General features: G+C 40.9%; 1 protein-coding gene across 4 annotated transcripts in view; it reads right to left on the reverse strand.

Moving 5' to 3' along the window:
- Positions 1 to 446: 446 nt before the first annotated feature.
- The window catches only part of TANGO2 (transport and golgi organization 2 homolog), a 121532-nt gene continuing 105111 nt past the window's right edge, over positions 447 to 16867 (reverse strand). For all 4 annotated transcript variants that reach the window (XM_069961068.1, XM_069961070.1, XM_069961071.1 and 1 more), the window contains 3 exons: positions 7316 to 7469; positions 4739 to 4843; positions 447 to 985 (listed from right to left, as the gene is read on the reverse strand). In XM_069961068.1, the coding sequence (XP_069817169.1) occupies positions 865 to 985; positions 4739 to 4843; positions 7316 to 7469 (380 nt within the window). In that variant the 3' untranslated portion in view covers positions 447 to 864. The remainder of the gene's footprint in view (positions 986 to 4738; positions 4844 to 7315; positions 7470 to 16867) is intronic.

The raw sequence follows: 16867 nt of genomic DNA on the forward strand, positions 1-16867 counted from the left end.
TCCGCACCTAAAGACACGATCAGTTGACTATCGCTCCATGTAATAGGGCCCTCACATCCTATTCCGAAGGAGCACAGAGATGATGATGTTGTGTCCAGGTATCTTGAAGCTTCCAATTGTTTGGGCTTTCCCGTTACCAGCACCTTGGTGGTCCTAAACCCGTCAAATCATCACCAGTTCCACTTTGGATAATTATGGCGACATTTCCCTCCTTCACTGATAAAACTGTATCTTGTAAAAGCTTGACGTTTTTATTCCAAGCTATTTAATAAGGAAGCAGAGCTCTCTTAACAGCCATTGCTAATATTAGTTAATATCTTGCCCGGAGATCAGTCATTAAAATCAAACACTAGGCTACGGTAAGAAAATAAACCAAGATGACTCATGGAGAGGACATTAATGCTATCTTGTCATATTACAAATCTCCGCATAATGATGTGCTTACATTATTAGCCATATTATTTATTGATGGGCGTTCTTAAAGCAAAACTAGAGGCTACAAATCGCATCGCCGTCTTTCCGTTTACACACACAATACTGAAATACTTAACATCATTTTCACGTTTTTTCCCCACCCATTCGTTTTTCTTTTACAGCGTTTGATGCATTATTGATGTGCTTGCTGCATAAATAAGACAAAGTTAAAAAAAAGAAAAATTGTAGACGAGGAACCATATTGCCCACTTTGTTGGTTGTGCTTCGTCTCACACTGCTGGATTTGTTTTGGTTCTCTGGCTTTTGTGCTGGTTATGAAAGTTATTTCAATAATTTAATATGGTATTTAGTATTTTTCAGGCACCAGAAGTTCAGCATGTTTGATATGTATATTTATCCTCTTTGTTTTATTACGGTGAGGTCACGGGGCTATTGTTGTAGCTGAAACTGATAGGTGCTAGTTTTCCACTGAGTGATGTCACAGTTTAGCATTGTGCGTTCTGTAAAGGTCACATGTCCTTCTCCATCGATGAGAACTATGGTGTTGGTCCTAGAAACAAAAGAAAGACCATGCAAGTGACATTATGACAATAGAAATAAATGTTTACAGTGTAATTCCTATCTTAACTAATATGGTTATACTTGCAGGGCTCATCTAGCTAAATATTTTTGCAAATACATTCATTTAGGAAAATTGTCTCCTTCTCTTTATATGCTGCTACTTCCCTTACTATTGCGGACTTGGTTACCTTGTTGTCTGGGTTACCAACCACCACTCTGTTCTAAAAGTAGTGGTCTGACTGGTGTATATATATAGCAATACATCTTTATATATATTATACAGTGTATATATATATATACTATGGGGGAGGTTTATTAAGGTTGCACCCCTGGCGTCCAGACACAAGAAGATTGGGTGCGGCAAGGTGGGAAGGAGGCATGGCCTTCTCCCGCATCTGATTTCTTAAAGTGTCACTGTCGTTTAATTGTCTTTGCAATAGTATAGGCAATTTTAAGAAACTTTGTAATTGGGTTTATTAGCCGAAAAAAGCATTTTTATCATGAAAAAGCAGTTTGAAGCTCTCCCCCTGTCTTCATGGTTCTCTTATGGAGAGGGGGGGGGTTGAGGGAGATGAGGCACCAAAACAGGACAACAAAGAGTTAATTTACAGCTACATCACCGGTTATATCCTCTGAAGACAGCACTGACCTCTCTGACTTCTGAATACCGGCTTTCACACAGCTCCTGCTGTGTAACCCTTTCTTCTCTGCTCTATGCTGGCGACTAATCTCCCTCCTCCCCTCTCCAAAGTTTAGACAGGGCTCTACTGATGTAAACTAGTTGAGATTTCCTGATAAGGAGCAGTAAATGAGAGAGAAGAGGGAGGGGGGGGGGGGGCCTGGGGAAAGTCTTTTTGAATGCAGATAATGGCATATTTGCCTAATAAACCCAATTACAAAGTTTCTTAAAATTGCCTGTACTATTGATTTCTGCATAAAAATAAAAAAAACACGACAGTGACGCTTTAAGGTTTACGTCTGGAAACAGGCATAAACCAGACTCTTGTGCAGTGCCAGCACTGGGCACAGGGCCGGCCGGCTGTACTTAGAGGCATGTGCCTCTTAGTAAATCCAGCCGGTGAAAAGGGGACGGGGCTTTCGTACTCGCGCAACAGTCTTGATAACTGTCTACCTATATCTCTATACATGTATAATAATAATATTATTATTACATTTAGATTATAATAATATATACACAAGCGAGACCAATGCTTTTAGAGAAGAGTAGTGGTTGGTAACCTAGACAATGAGCCGGTGGAGGAAAGACATAGCATATAAGGAGGAGACAAGTTTGCTAAACTAACGTATTTGCAAAAACGTAACTTGACAGGCCGTAGAAGGTTAAAGGGGTATTCTGTTCAAACATAACTTTTCATATATTGCTGCCCATGGTGAGACTAACAACTCCTTCCTTATTTGTTATTATCTATTCAGTCTCCTTCCCCCAGTTCTGAGCTACTGCTTTCTGCTGAAGACAGCTGTGTGAGGTTTTTTTTCTCTGTCTCCCCCCTCCCTTCTGAGAAGGCTGATGTGAACAAGTCCCTATCTGCAACTTTGTAATGCCGGGAGGGTTAATCACTGTGAGTTCATCAGCAACTTGGCCTCAGTTTAACTCTCCCAGCATTACAAAGAAGCTACAAATGTCGCAAATTAAGCCTGCCAGAGACTTGTTTACATCAGCTGTCTCAGAAGGAAGGGAGGGGGAGATAGAGAAAGGCTCACACACAGATTTTATTGTCTTTAGAGAAAAGCAGCAGCTCAGAACTGGGTGAAGGAGATTGAATAGATCTCACCATGGGCAGCAACATATCAAAAGTTGTTTGACTGGAATAGCCCTTTAGGGTACGTTCACACTTACCGGATCCGCAGCAGATTTTCTGCTGCGGATCCGCAGCAGATTTCATTGAAACAACTTTAAGGGTACGTTCACACTTACCAGACCCGCAGCTTATTTTCTGCTGCGGATTCGCAGCAGATTTCATTGAAATAACTTTAAGGGTACGTTCACACTTACCAGACCCGCAGCTTATTTTCTGCTGCGGATCTGCAGCAGATTTCATTTAAATAACTGAACACAGCATCAAATCTGCACCATCTAATCTGCTGCAGATCTGCTGCGGATCCTGTAGGTGTGAACGCACCCTAACACAGCATCAAATCTGCACCATCAAATCTGCTGCGGATCTGCTGCAGATATGCTGCGGATCCTGTAGGTGTGAACGCACCCTTACAAATCTGCTGCGGATCCGCAGCGGATTTGACAGTGCGTATTTAATGCTGTGTTCATTCATTTAGTCAAATCTGCTGCGGATCTGCTACGGATCCGCAGCGGATTTTCTACTGCGATACGGTAGGTGTGAACGCACCCTTAAACTATATTAGCTGTGATGAGAGCAGCTTTGCTGCCGCATCCACAATACGTGGCACTTTTGTAGCTGTATGACAGCCTGCTTGTTTTTTTTTCTCAACATGGCAATTATAGCGGGATCACTTACACAAGTCAATCACAGCCACACTGCATCCCATCTGCTTTCAGGCAAATGTGACCAAATGTTGGTTGTGCATGATGTAATGCTGCTATTTGACAACATTGGGGGAGATTTATCAAACACGGTGTAAAGTGAAACTAAAAGGGGTCACTGCCATGGAACTGCTTGGCCCTCTTAGAATAAACAAATAACCGGGAGGACAGATGACTGCTCTTCATGTTCTTGTTTGCCCATTACTCCACTCTTGATAGAGTCTATATTGATGCAGTAGGTTTGATTTCTGGCTACTGAGGTTTAAAAAATTAGTAAAAAAATAAAATCTTCCAAAAAAAAAGTTAGGGACGTCAAGCCCATATACACAAAAAACGTCACCCTAGCCTCCTGCTACTAATGCCAATGGATTAGGTAAGGACATATGAAAACTAAGTATAAAATTGGGCATATACAAACTCTCCTTTAGTGACTCTAAACTTTATCAGTATTCCCAGTACACGGATACATAAATCCCATGATCTGCTCCCTGTACCACAATCGCTCTCATAGACCACAAGCACTTCAGTCCAGCAGCCTGTGAGGTTATAGAGTCTTCCAGGCCACCACAATGCAGTAATGATCACTGCAACCTCTTGGACAATGCCAGGAACAGCACGATCCACAAACCAGAAGAGGCCTGAGATGGTCCATTCATTGTTACCTAAGAATTTATTTTATTTTTTGGAGGGATACTTTTAGTGAGTGAAGCCGACCTCAAATTGTACTGAAAGAAATTAGTGCAGTAATTTGCACAATAATTTTTTTCCAAATGGCTTGCATTGCACAGTAAACTACACTTAAAGACTACTACAAGGGATAGGTGCCGTTCAAGTCGGATCACGGCTTGGCCAATGATGTCAGTATAGATAGGGGTCAGACATGAAGTAAAATCACTGCCGGTCTCCTTTGCTCTGGGAGAGATAAGCCGCAGTTAGAGTTCTCTGACTGAGGCTTAACCCTCCCCATAGAGAACACAGGATCGCTCAGCCGTGCTGAACATTCCTGTATATGGGGAGTATGCAAGAGTTAAATGACGGCTGTACAATCCGCCGTTATTTAAGGTGTATGGCCAACTTTAGTATCTTTCTTCCCTGTAACCATCACTCATAACTAACTGATCTGTCTGTCTCCGCTGTTTTTGCTTATTCTTAGTAAGCTATGGGGCAAAAGAATTGTTGACGTGGTGTTAATTTTAAGTTCCAGCAATACACTAAATATACCTTGTTCCATAGCCAGGACACCGAACACAAACTGCTGAATAGCTGCTTAGGATTGGTCGAATAAAGTCTTGTCCCTGCTCTTCTATGGCTGGGTCTGGTAACTGCCTGGAAGACAAGTTCAGATCATTGAGAAATCAATGTAATATAAAACAAGCCCTTAATGCAGTATTGATATTAATGTCATTACACCCACAGAATCTGACATCAACATTATCCCGCATACATGAATATAGAAAAAAAAACTATCTTGATTTCTTCTTAATAAATATCACTAGAGGGAGCTAAAAGTCCAAGGACAGCGCTAAGTGAGTTCACTATCTGCATCAAGCCAGAAAATCCAAGGCATATGTACAGGGATGAGGATGTTATTATGTTTGATGTGGGCCAATAAAATCCTAGGGAAAAGCCTTAGTATGAACATGAGATTTCCAGGGGTGAAAGAGCAGGAGATTGGGGGGTAATTGTGTCTGCTAAAATCCCCTATAAAAATCCTATAAATGTTTTGGGTGAGCACTCACCAATTCATCTGTTATACATCTTTATATCAGTAGTGCCCAAACTCCAAAAGGGGTTGGCCTGGGTTAAAAAAAAATATACTACATGGCTGGAGGGTTGTAAAAATAAAAAAGAAGCTATACTTACCAACCCTGAATCCCCACAGCCATGGCTCATCATACTACAGCCTGGTGACCTGTCCCCACAAGAAACGCACATTCTGCTATTGACTGACTGACATGAGAAACCACTGCAATGATTGGTTAGACGGTTTTGTCTGGAATTAAGAAATAGTGGTGACCAGGAGCATCAGCTAAGGGGTGGGGGTGGGGGGTAAGGGTAGGTAAGTATAGCTTTTTTCTTTGACAAATTTTTAATATTACACCCTTCCACCCCAATACAAGCCCTTCAAACCCATGCAAGGCTTATGTAACAATCCTCTTGTTACATCTGTAAAAAAGGATACAGAATAGAAACAATATGCAGTTTTCTGTTCTGCCAAAAAACTGAATTTAGACAGATCCTGTTTTTTTTTATATGTACAATTAGACAAAATGATCTTGTGATAAAGATACCTTCCTAACCAAGAAAAGAATAAAAAGAGAACTTAGTCTTAGGGTAGCTCAACACACACTGCATTGCAGCGGATGTTTTGCTGCAGATCCGGTGTGTTAAGGTACCCTTAGAGGCGGACTGAATTCCTGAGACAAAGATGGGTCTATTAAAGTCTATGGAAAACCAGCCGTTTATGCACACATTGCAAAAAAAAAAAAAAAAAAAAAAAGATACCATTAATCTATCACTAGGTTAATGCTGCCCTATCTGAGGGCAGCATAACCCTGGTGACTGGCACCCAGAGTAAAACACTATCTTACTTTTTTCTGTTGGTGCCATACATCTGACTAAATCACTTTTAATCATGGCAGAGTAATAAGTGAGCGTGTGCTCAGTAGTGCATGATATTCATGAGCTAAGCCTGTGAATATTGGCCAGGCACAATCCGGCCAATTACAGCAGGTGGGAGGGCCGGACAGCAGCTCATGAGTATTGCAGATGACTGAGCGGATGCTCTGTAGTCCACTGTGATTAAAGGGGTTGTACACCCAAAAAAAATTTCATTCAAATCAACTGCTGCCATAAAGTGCCAGAGATTTGTAATTTACTTCTATTACAAAATCTCAAGCTTTCCAGTACTTATGAGCTGCTGTATGCCCAGCAGGAAGTTGTATTATTTCCAGTCTGGAGAGCAGAAGAGGTTTTCTATGGGGATTTGCTGCTGCTCTGGACAGTTCCTGATATGGACAGAGGAGGCAACAGAGAGCACTGTGTCAGACTGGAAAGAAAACACCACTTCCTGCAGGACACACAGCAGCTGATAAGTACTGGAAGACTTAAGATTTTTAATAGAAGTGAATTACAAATCTCTGGCACTTTATGGCACCAGTTTAACCCCTTTAACTGAGATTTTGTCTCTTTAACGCAGCACATTATTAGATAAGGAAAACAGCTGTTTTTCTCCTTTATTTTGCAGCCGTATTTTGCTTTTATTGCACCGTGTGACCCTTGCCTAAAGGCTGAAATGAGATGCGTTTAACTAAAAAAATAAAATAAAAATCACCCTAGCACAGAAAGTAAATGGTTTGTCATTTTTGCCATGGAAGCCATAGGGGAAAACTGTAACCTCATGACCCAAAGGTTGTAATAACTAAGCATGCCCGGTTGGTTACTGCAGCTTGTGAACATCATTTTATCAAATGTGATCCAATCTATTTGTAACTTTTTGCCTATTTAAAAAAAAATTGCTTGGCTGCAGCATGGATGCAACATCAAAGAACACAATGCAATGAGCGTACAGCTCGGCTCCTCTGATGACAGCCAACATCTCTAGACAGCTCTTGTTTTATCATGTAAGGTAAAGATGAACGATGAAATCCGGAAACCAGAAGACATCGCTCCACATTGCATATCTTGGTTTCATCTCGTAACGTTGCTACTTTTAGAAAAGGTCGGTCTTCTTGAGACCAAGGGAAAGAACTGCTGCTCTGGCACTTTCAGATAAAATGTAGGTCGTTTTGTTCTTACGGTTCTTCATTATTCATCACTTTAATGAGCTCCTGTACTAGGTCTTCGCTAGCAATGTCCTGGCTCTTTTTGATGATGTCAGCAAAAAGATTTTTCCCATGTTGTAGTTTCTTCCAAGGAGTATCTAGCAGACTGCAGCTCAAACCGTACAGTCCTGTGGGAGATAGTAAAAGTAACATAATGTTAAATACAACACGAACATATAGATAACAATAGTGAGCTGTTCCCCAGGTAATCACTGTAAGGTTATGTTCACACAAATAATTTTTTGTGACAACAACGGCCGTTGTTTTTAATTTAAACCACAGCTGATCTTGTGTTGCACTGAAGTCAGGCCGTGGAGCTAACTGACATGTCAACTATTTCCGGCCGTTGTTTCACACTCACTACAACGGCCTTTGTTTTTGAGTGTCAAACAACAGCCGTTGTCTAAACCGTGTGTGAACATAGCCTAACAATAAAAAATAATTCTCCTTATATTCATGATGCGTGTCTCCAAAGTAACTGTTACCCAACACCACTTGATAAAGCGTCACAAAAAATACATTTTAGCTATGCTTCAGATGGGCTCGGTTCACGCTATGTAAAAATGACGGCCGTCTTTCATATTAACAGGTGTCATTGTGCAAATAACATTCAATATTTTTTAAATAACTAATGTTATTTGGATAATGACGGCCGTTGTTATGCAAGATGGCCGTCATTTTTACACAGTGTGAGCCTAGCCATTAAGTGGTGTCTATGGATTGTCGGAACAACCACAAATAGTACAATTTGGAGACAGATCCTGAATCCAGCACAGGGTTCTGTCTATGTTTTGCCAACTTTTGTGAGTTTTACCCCTGCATTAAAATAGAAAGTATTAGTTTGCCATGAACATTTTTACATAATTCCTAAAATACGGCAGTTCTAACACCAGCCACTTTTGCAGCTTACGTCTTATCTCTGCAGTGTAAACTGGAAGGTCAGCAGAGTTATTACACAGTAATAGCAGCCAGAGCTGGGATTCCTGTGTACATGGGTATAGTGCTGCTAGGAAAATAGATAAGAGAGGAGAGTGTGTACACACAGATATGGTTCTGCACACAACTCCCCTGCTGCTTCTAAAAAAATAAAAATTCTGTAAAGAAGGACTACGTTCTATTTTTTTTCTCAGGAATTTCTATTGATTAAAGATGAGCGCAATTCAAACGTGTTCTACTCTGATCGTTCAGCATTTAAAGTGTCACTGTCGTTTTTTTGTTTTTTTTTTCAGAAATCAATAGTCCAGGCAATTTTAAGAAACTTTGTAATTGGGTTTATTAGGTAAATATGCCATTATCTGCATGTAAAAAGCCTTTTCCCAGGTCCCCCCTCCTCTCTCTCATTCACTGCTCATTATCAGAAAATCTTGACTCTTTTACATCAGTCGGGCCCTGTGTAACCTATGGAGAGGGGGAGGGAGGGGGGAACAAGGATTACACAGTGCATGAAAGCTGTATTCAGAGGTCAGTGCTGACTGTCAGAGGAGATAGCCCTGTTATGTAGCTGTAAATTAACTCTTTGTTATCCTGTTGTGGTGCCTCATCTCCCTCCACCCCTCCCCTCTCCATATAGAACCATGAAGACAGCGGGGAGAGCTTCATGATAAAAATGCATTTTTTAGCAAATAAACCCAATTACAAAGGCTGTACCCATAGGGCTGCATCCAACTTCTTCAGCCACCGGTAATCAAATGATCAAACTCATTTCTATCGGACATTCATGTTCTATAAACACACGTTTATTGCAGCTGCCACAGGCTATGTTCCAACTACGTACAGATGAGGAAAACAAGGGCCAGTGTTGTAAAACCATGCCTGGAATTATTGATCATGAACAATAATATCTGGCTACAGTTTTACAACAACGGCTGTGGTTTAGTGTTAAACAGCGGCCGTTCACTAAAGAACAGCAGTTATTAGTACGTAGTAGGAACATAGCCATAAAGTGTAACCAGCTAATTGCAGCTGCCATAAAATGTAACCAGCTTATTGCATTGTCTATACATTTCTATATTGCTTTCAATAAGGCAGCTCAATAAAAGCTTTTAAACATAATAAATATATGGCTAGATACCTAAAAATATATAGATATGCAATTGTATAAGCCGCATTGTGGCTTATACAATTATATTGTTCTTCATTGCTCTAAAATGCTGGCAGGTAAGTGAGAGGGTAGCTGCTACTACAGCCACAGCCGTACTCAGTGGGAGGCCTTAGGGTCCTATTACACTGAGCGATTTTTAACGATTAACGATCACAAACGAGATTGTTTATCGTTCACCTGAAATCGTTCACTATATTACACAGAACGATAATCATTAGTTACGATCGTTACTATGATCGTTTATTCCTTCTGATCCCAGAAAAACAATGAACAATGTGCAATTACACTGAACGATTAGTGAAAAAATGCGGAACTTGAGCGGACGAACGTGGAATTACAGCGATTAACGATAATTTTAGGTTCAGATCTAAACCAACGATCAACGACATACAAACAATTTTTCGATCGTTGCCTGTAATTACACAGAACGATTATCGTTTAAATTCAAATGATTTAACGATTTTTCGCACGATAATCGTCCCGTGTAATAGGGTCCTTAGTTTTGGCACTTGCTTCCTCCTCCCCTGAACCTAGGGGCAGTGGTTGCCAAATAATCTGATACTATACAAACAAGACACCCCTACAAAACAAGCATGGGTACCTGTGACTGAGATATAGGGATTTTACTCTTTGGCTGCAAATCTGTCATGGTCTGCTTCAGCATTCAGGTGGTTGCTAGGAAAGGCCATGACGTCAGTAATCATGACACAGGGCTTTCCTCAGCAGAGTAGACCTGAAGGCATACAGAGAAGATGTGATCTCCATCCTCTTTCCATGTCGGTCTATACAGATCACTGGTAACTGTGATCTAATGAGCTGTTACCATTAGATTATGAAGACAGTAAATAACACATACACAATGTGTTCTCTTACACCCTGTGACCCCATAGTAAGGAAAAATACATAGAGAAAAAAAAGAAAAAAATGAAGCCTCCCTCCCCAAAGAAAATACACATCTCTCCAGCTGCACATGCAACATCTTCAACCATTCTCCACAACAGTCATATCGTGGTAAATACTTGAAATCAAAGTATTTTAGGAGTGATACCTTTATTGGCCAACAAAAAAACTGTTAGAGCTGTGAGCTTTCGGGATTCACAAGATCCCTTCGTCAGACAAGTTCACAAATGAATGACTTACAGAAACAGCACAACATTTTAGGGATGTTACAAGCCAGAAGGGAGAGACATCTGTGAATGGGGGGGGGGGGGGGGGGGTGAGGGGGTATATACATCACATAGATAAGCCAGGGCAATAAAAAGGACTTGTTGTAAATTAAAGGTTATTTGGAAGTCCAAGATTGTTGGTCAGTTCAGTCTTATCTGTGGAGTGTGTCCATGTAGTGGGTCATAAATCCAGGTGCCAGGTTTAATCCATGTGTTAATGATTGGAATGTTTTTATCAATTTGAATTCCCACACTTTCCTCTCTCTGTCACTCTGGAAGTGACCTTTGAGGACCATAACCCTTAAATCTGTTATTCTATGGTCCAGTCCTGAGAAATCATTAACACATGGATTAAACCTGGCACCTGGATTTATGACCCACTACATGGACACACTCCACAGATAAGACTGAACTGACCAACAATCTTGGACTTCCAAATAACCTTTAATTTACAACAAGTCCTTTTTATTGCCCTGGCTTATCTATGTGATGTATATACCCCCTCACCCCCCCCCCATTCACAGATGTCTCTCCCTTCTGGCTTGTAACATCCCTAAAATGTTGTGCTGTTTCTGTAAGTCATTCATTTGTGAACTTGTCTGACGAAGGGATCTTGTGAATCCCGAAAGCTCACAGCTCTAACAGTTTTTTTGTTGGCCAATAAAGGTATCACTCCTAAAATACTTTGATTTCAAGTATTTACCACGATATGGATTTTTCTGGCTAACACGGTACCATACTATACATTTTTCAAGATCCACAACAGTCACACATTCTGTATGGGAGTGTAAGGGGCTTAGGCATTTAGGAATACTTCATCTATTTTTTTCCTGTTAGATCAACTGGTGTCAGAAAGTTATACAGATTTGTAATTTACTTCTATTTAAAAATCTCAAATCTTACAGTACTTATCAGATGCTGTATGCCCTACAGCATGGGTCTCCAAACTGCGGCCCTCCAGCTGTTGCGAAACTACAATTCCCATCATGCCTGGACAGCTAAAGCTTTGGATTTGGCTGTCCAGGCATGATGGGAAATGTAGTTTTGCAACAGCTGGAGGGCCGCAGTTTGGAGACCCATGCGCCTTTCCAGTCTGATACAGTGCTCTCTGCTGCCACCTCTGTCCATGTCAGGAACTGCCCAAAGCAGGAGAGGTTGTTTTGGACAGTTCCTGACATGGACAAAGGTGGCAGCAGAGAGCACTGTGTCAGACTGGAAAGTATACAGCACTTCTGGCATTGCATTTCTGTCTCCTGTCACCTCCCAGTCACTAATTTTAGTTTGTTCTATAATAACAATATAAAACTAAACGCATCACCACATATAAAACGTGGGCCAAACTGAACACAACACCATCTGTTTTGCATGTAAAAATTTTCTCTATGTTTATGTGAATTTCTTTCCACATTCCAAAAAACATATTTACTTCCTATAGCCAGACTCTCATATGTATGGTTGGATGAAGGCATTAGGATTAGGATTAGACTGTATGATCCACTAGAACAGGGGAAGAAGAGAGTTTATATTCCCTTTACATGTACAGTGGTGCCTTGGATTACGAGCATAATTTGTTCCAAATCCACTCTTAAACCAAAGCAAATGTTCCCATAAGAAATCATAGAAATGCAGACAATTGGTTCCACACCCCCAAAATAATGATTTATTATTCTGAATAACATGTAAAACAAAGGAAACAAACATTCAGAAACAGCAGAATATGTGATATTATAAGTTACTGTACAGTAATGGAGAGGATGGGAAACACAAGGGCGGACAGAGACTGCAGGGAGCATGAAGGAATGAGCAGGGCAGATGTGGGTACATACATGCAGCACTCTCTGTGCGGGGAGAGAGGGGTTACAGCTATGAAGAGATTACCTCCACAGTCCTGTCCCCTGATGCAAGCCCCAGCCTAAAGTGGATCTGCTATGATTTGGAAGGTGAGGGAGACTTCCTGGGTCAGAGTACAGTGCTGTAGACCCCGCTATGCAGACCATGCCCCTCCTCCATTTGCGCTCCCACCCAGTACAGGGAGCTCTTAAACCAAGTAACAATTTTGAAAAACTGTGAGCTCTTAAACCAAGGTACCACTGTACTATTATATCAGTACTATAACAATAAGAGGTAATAAAAACAATACACATAAATGGTTGCAGTCATAAGGAAGCAATCGATACAATAAACATCTATTTTGAGCTGCTGAATAGATTTGCTACACAGAGAGAAAAAATTGTAATGCAATGAAGTTAGAAAAGGTAGCATTTCATATGCTCGGCGCTCACCTGGGCTTGTATGCCTGCACCACAATTTCCATTAGCTATAAGAGTGCTATAAATGCTATCAGACATTTCCCTGCGTCATGTTAGAGCACTCTGAACTCCAGCCTGTCACCTCAAATAGAACACAACTAGAGCTGCATACACAATGCACTCCACTGTCTTTGGAGAACCGCAGTTAACTATTAAATGTCAGCCAGTGCTTTCATGTGTAACGGAGAGGGATGACAATGTGTAATGGATCAGCATAGGATAGATTTCAAAATGCAGCTAGGAAAAAAAAGTAAAAAAAGCAAACAGAACCCTGATTTGGTAGCGAGTTGCAACAGCAGGGAATATCCGTATAGCAATCACAAGAAAATCCCTACTGGTATTGAACCTTCTTTTCCTCATCTATTAGAGACAGATAACATTTTGCACTTGAACTGAATGGCCTTTCACTGGCTCCCCAGCTCATCTTGCATCATTAGGTATGCTAGAAACATGCTGAGCTTAAAGAGACCTACACTAAATATTGCACACTTAGGCTATGTTCACACTACGTATGTTTTGTATTACAATTTGCAACAACGGCCGTGGTTTATACAAAACATACGTTGTATGTGAATGAATGGAATCCCGGCCGGAGCGTATACACGTAGCGAACGCTCCGGACGGGATTCCATCCGGCCACACAAAAACTGACATATCAGTTTTCTGCGGCCACTATTCATTGAATAGCGGCCGCAGAGAACATGTCAGTTCACACAATGGAGCGTGACCCAGAAATTACCAGAATTCACCAGAAATGAAGATCATCATGATCTTCAGTAACACCGGCTGTTTTGTGACCCAGCCGGGTCACAAAACAGCCGGTGTTGTACATAGTGTGAACTCGGCCTTAAAGGAGTTGTATGAGGTCAGAATTTTTTTTTGTTTATGGGCAGTGCCTGGTATTGCAGTGAAAGTGTCCCTGATGATCTCAAAGATTTATTAAGGGTATAAACCCACACACCGTATACGCAGCAGATATGCAACAAATACGCTGCATATACGGTGTGTGGGTTTATACCCTAAAACCAGCATGGTTGTGTTAGATGAATCCTTCAGAGTGGTTAAAGGGCAATTACAGCAAAAAAAAAATAATAATAATTCTCTCAAGTCTGGTGTCAGAAAATGCCAAAGATTTTTATTGTACTTCTAAAAAAAAACAAATCTCAAGTCTTCCAGTACTTATCAGCTGCTGTATGTAATGAACATAGATATGCAGGACATACAGCATACATACTGAAAAGTACTGGAAAACAAGAATTTTCGATAGAAGTAAATTACAAATATCTGGCAATTTTTTGCTACCAATTGATTTGAAAGATTTTTTTTTTTTTTGCTGGAGTTGCGCTTTAAAGAGACTCTGTCTATCTAAGGCTACTTTCACACGTTGCAAAACTAGCAGAATTCCGCGACGGAATTGTCAGCCGCGGAATGGCTTTAGCCTCCCTCTCATAATGGGAGTCTATGGGAGGCGCGCGCTGCTGTTCTCACAGCTTCTCTCCGCGCGGGGAGATCAGCAGCGTGTGCCTCCCATAGACTCCCATTATGAGAGGGAGGCTAGCGGCATTCTGTGGTGGACAATTCCGCCGCGGAATTCCGCTAGTTTTGCTACGTGTAAACGTAGCCCAAGGGTAACAAAGAGTAGTAACAGAGAAGTTGACCAGAATGATGTATCACTTACAATGTTCTGTGCAGCTGATTTGGAGAGATCCTCCTGAGTAATGAGGACTGAGCAGTGCACACTAGTCCTCTCCATTATGTGCATGTGCTCTGCAGTCCTCAATATTCATGAGCACCAGCTCCCTCTGCCCACTGGCCGCTGATTGGCAGTTGTCTGCCTATTATGCATGTATATTCTGTGTTCAAGCAGGCACTATGTTGACTGTTTGTGTTCTTTCAACTTATTTAAAGATCAGCAATGGCACCATAGAAGTGGTAGCAGCAGGCCGCTGAGTTCAATGGGCTGCCGAACAATCTAAGGATTGTTAGGGTGGCCCCTCCTGCTGCTCCCTGATTGCTGTCTGTGTGTATATTAGTACAGTGCAGTAAGCAGGAAAGGAGGGGAAAGTAAGTGTTGACCTGATATCTAGAGGTGTAATGGAGCCTTAGGGCCCTATTACACGGGACGGTTATCATGCAAAAAATCGTTATATCGTTCGAATTTAAATGATAATCATTATGTGTAATTGCAGGCAACGATCGAAAAATCATTCGTATGTCGTTGATTTAGATCTGAACCTAAAATTATCGTCAATTGTTTGCTGTAATTCCACATTCATTCGCTCAAGTTCCACATTTCTTCACTAATCGTACAGTGGAATTGCACATTGTCCATTGTTTTGCTGGGATCAGATGGAGTAAACGATCAATAACGATCGTAATAACGATCATAACTAACGAGTATTATTCTGTGTAATATGGTGAATGATTCCAGGTTAATCATAAACAATCTAATTTGCGATCGTTTATCCTTACTTGTTAATCGTTAAAAATCGCTCCATGCAATAGGACCCTTATAATGGAAGAAAGGATATGCAGAGTGGCTCTCACACCACCTTTTCAAGGTAGCATTACTTTAAAGTCAGGTTTTCACTCCAAGTCAGAGTCTTAGATCACGACTGGAAACCTATGACAAGCCAGAAATCTCCCAGAAAATACCCACCAGTAGCCTACCTTATTATTGCCCCCTCTTCAGTACAGAGCTGAGTGCTGGCTGTTGAGAGGCCTATCTTTGTGGATCCAAAAGGTAATGTTTCTCCTTAAAGGGGATGTATCCCCTAGATTTTCTTTTACGGATTAGAGTCAGATACAAAGAGTTGTTCTAATTCTAATCTGTTTCTATTTTATACCTATAATTTTTTCCCTACTTTTTGTACTTTTGTACATTGTTATGAGGGCTGCCATTTTGCCTAAGCTGTTTGTAACAGCATTTAGTGATATACTTTACAGCAAGTCTCATGGACATAGACAATAATAGACAGAGTCTGTCCCCTTGAGATGAATGTGAAACATTACTGAGTGCGCTGTGTGACCAGTTAAGAGGTCATTCCACAGGGAGCTGCTATTGTCTCCTCTATCTGTCACATGTCACAGATCACTTTACAGCAGCCTCCTCTTATCAACAAAGACATACCAGGAAGTCTAAGCTTAGTTTTAGCCCCAGTGGTGACAAACTGCAAGATATCAGGATTATTTACTAATATAAAGACAAAAACGGATTGAAAGGGTGGACCGGCCAGGGGCAGATCGGCTCTATGGGGGGGTTTCAGTGCTCCTAACAGTGCTCCAAACGGTCTTACCGGACCATGGAGTGAGCGACTAAGTGCATGGGAACAGCGCTAAAGATGAAGGAAAGAAATATACCTTCATCCTCGTCACCTACTGTGCAATAGGGACATATCAGCAGATTAATTTTGTCTAACCTGCTGATAGTTCCCCTTCAAAATTCAGAACTTTAGATTTTTTTTTTATTTTATATTTATTTTATTATTATCTTTATGATTGTAGTGTATAAGTGTAATCGCCAGGGATGTCAGCCGAGGCTTTCTGTATCTCTGATCATGATGGCTATGATTTTTAGGGATTGTTCCATTATCATAAAATGTCCCTGTAAGCTGAAGCGGAGATGAAAGAAAAATCTGAATAATGGCTTTTTAAGGTGATTATATGATTGGAGAGAAGTTTTTAGTTACACAGAGACCTTAACATTTGTAGATGCTGAAGTTTACTTATGAACCTTTCCCGGCAGAAAATAGGATATGTCATTATATAAGAGTTTAATGAAGATAACTGGGAGATCATTACGGTGTAATGAGGGCACCAATTAGAGAAGGCCAGATAGTGAAGTAGGTCAGCAGATCAACTGCATTGTTATAGGAACAGAACGGCTATTTAGGAAAGCTTAGTCTTTATTAAATCGAAAAACACAATATGAAGCAGGATCTCTATCAGAC

The sequence above is a fragment of the Dendropsophus ebraccatus genome, chromosome 3, assembly GCF_027789765.1.
Source record: "Dendropsophus ebraccatus isolate aDenEbr1 chromosome 3, aDenEbr1.pat, whole genome shotgun sequence".
NCBI lineage: Eukaryota > Metazoa > Chordata > Amphibia > Anura > Hylidae > Dendropsophus > Dendropsophus ebraccatus.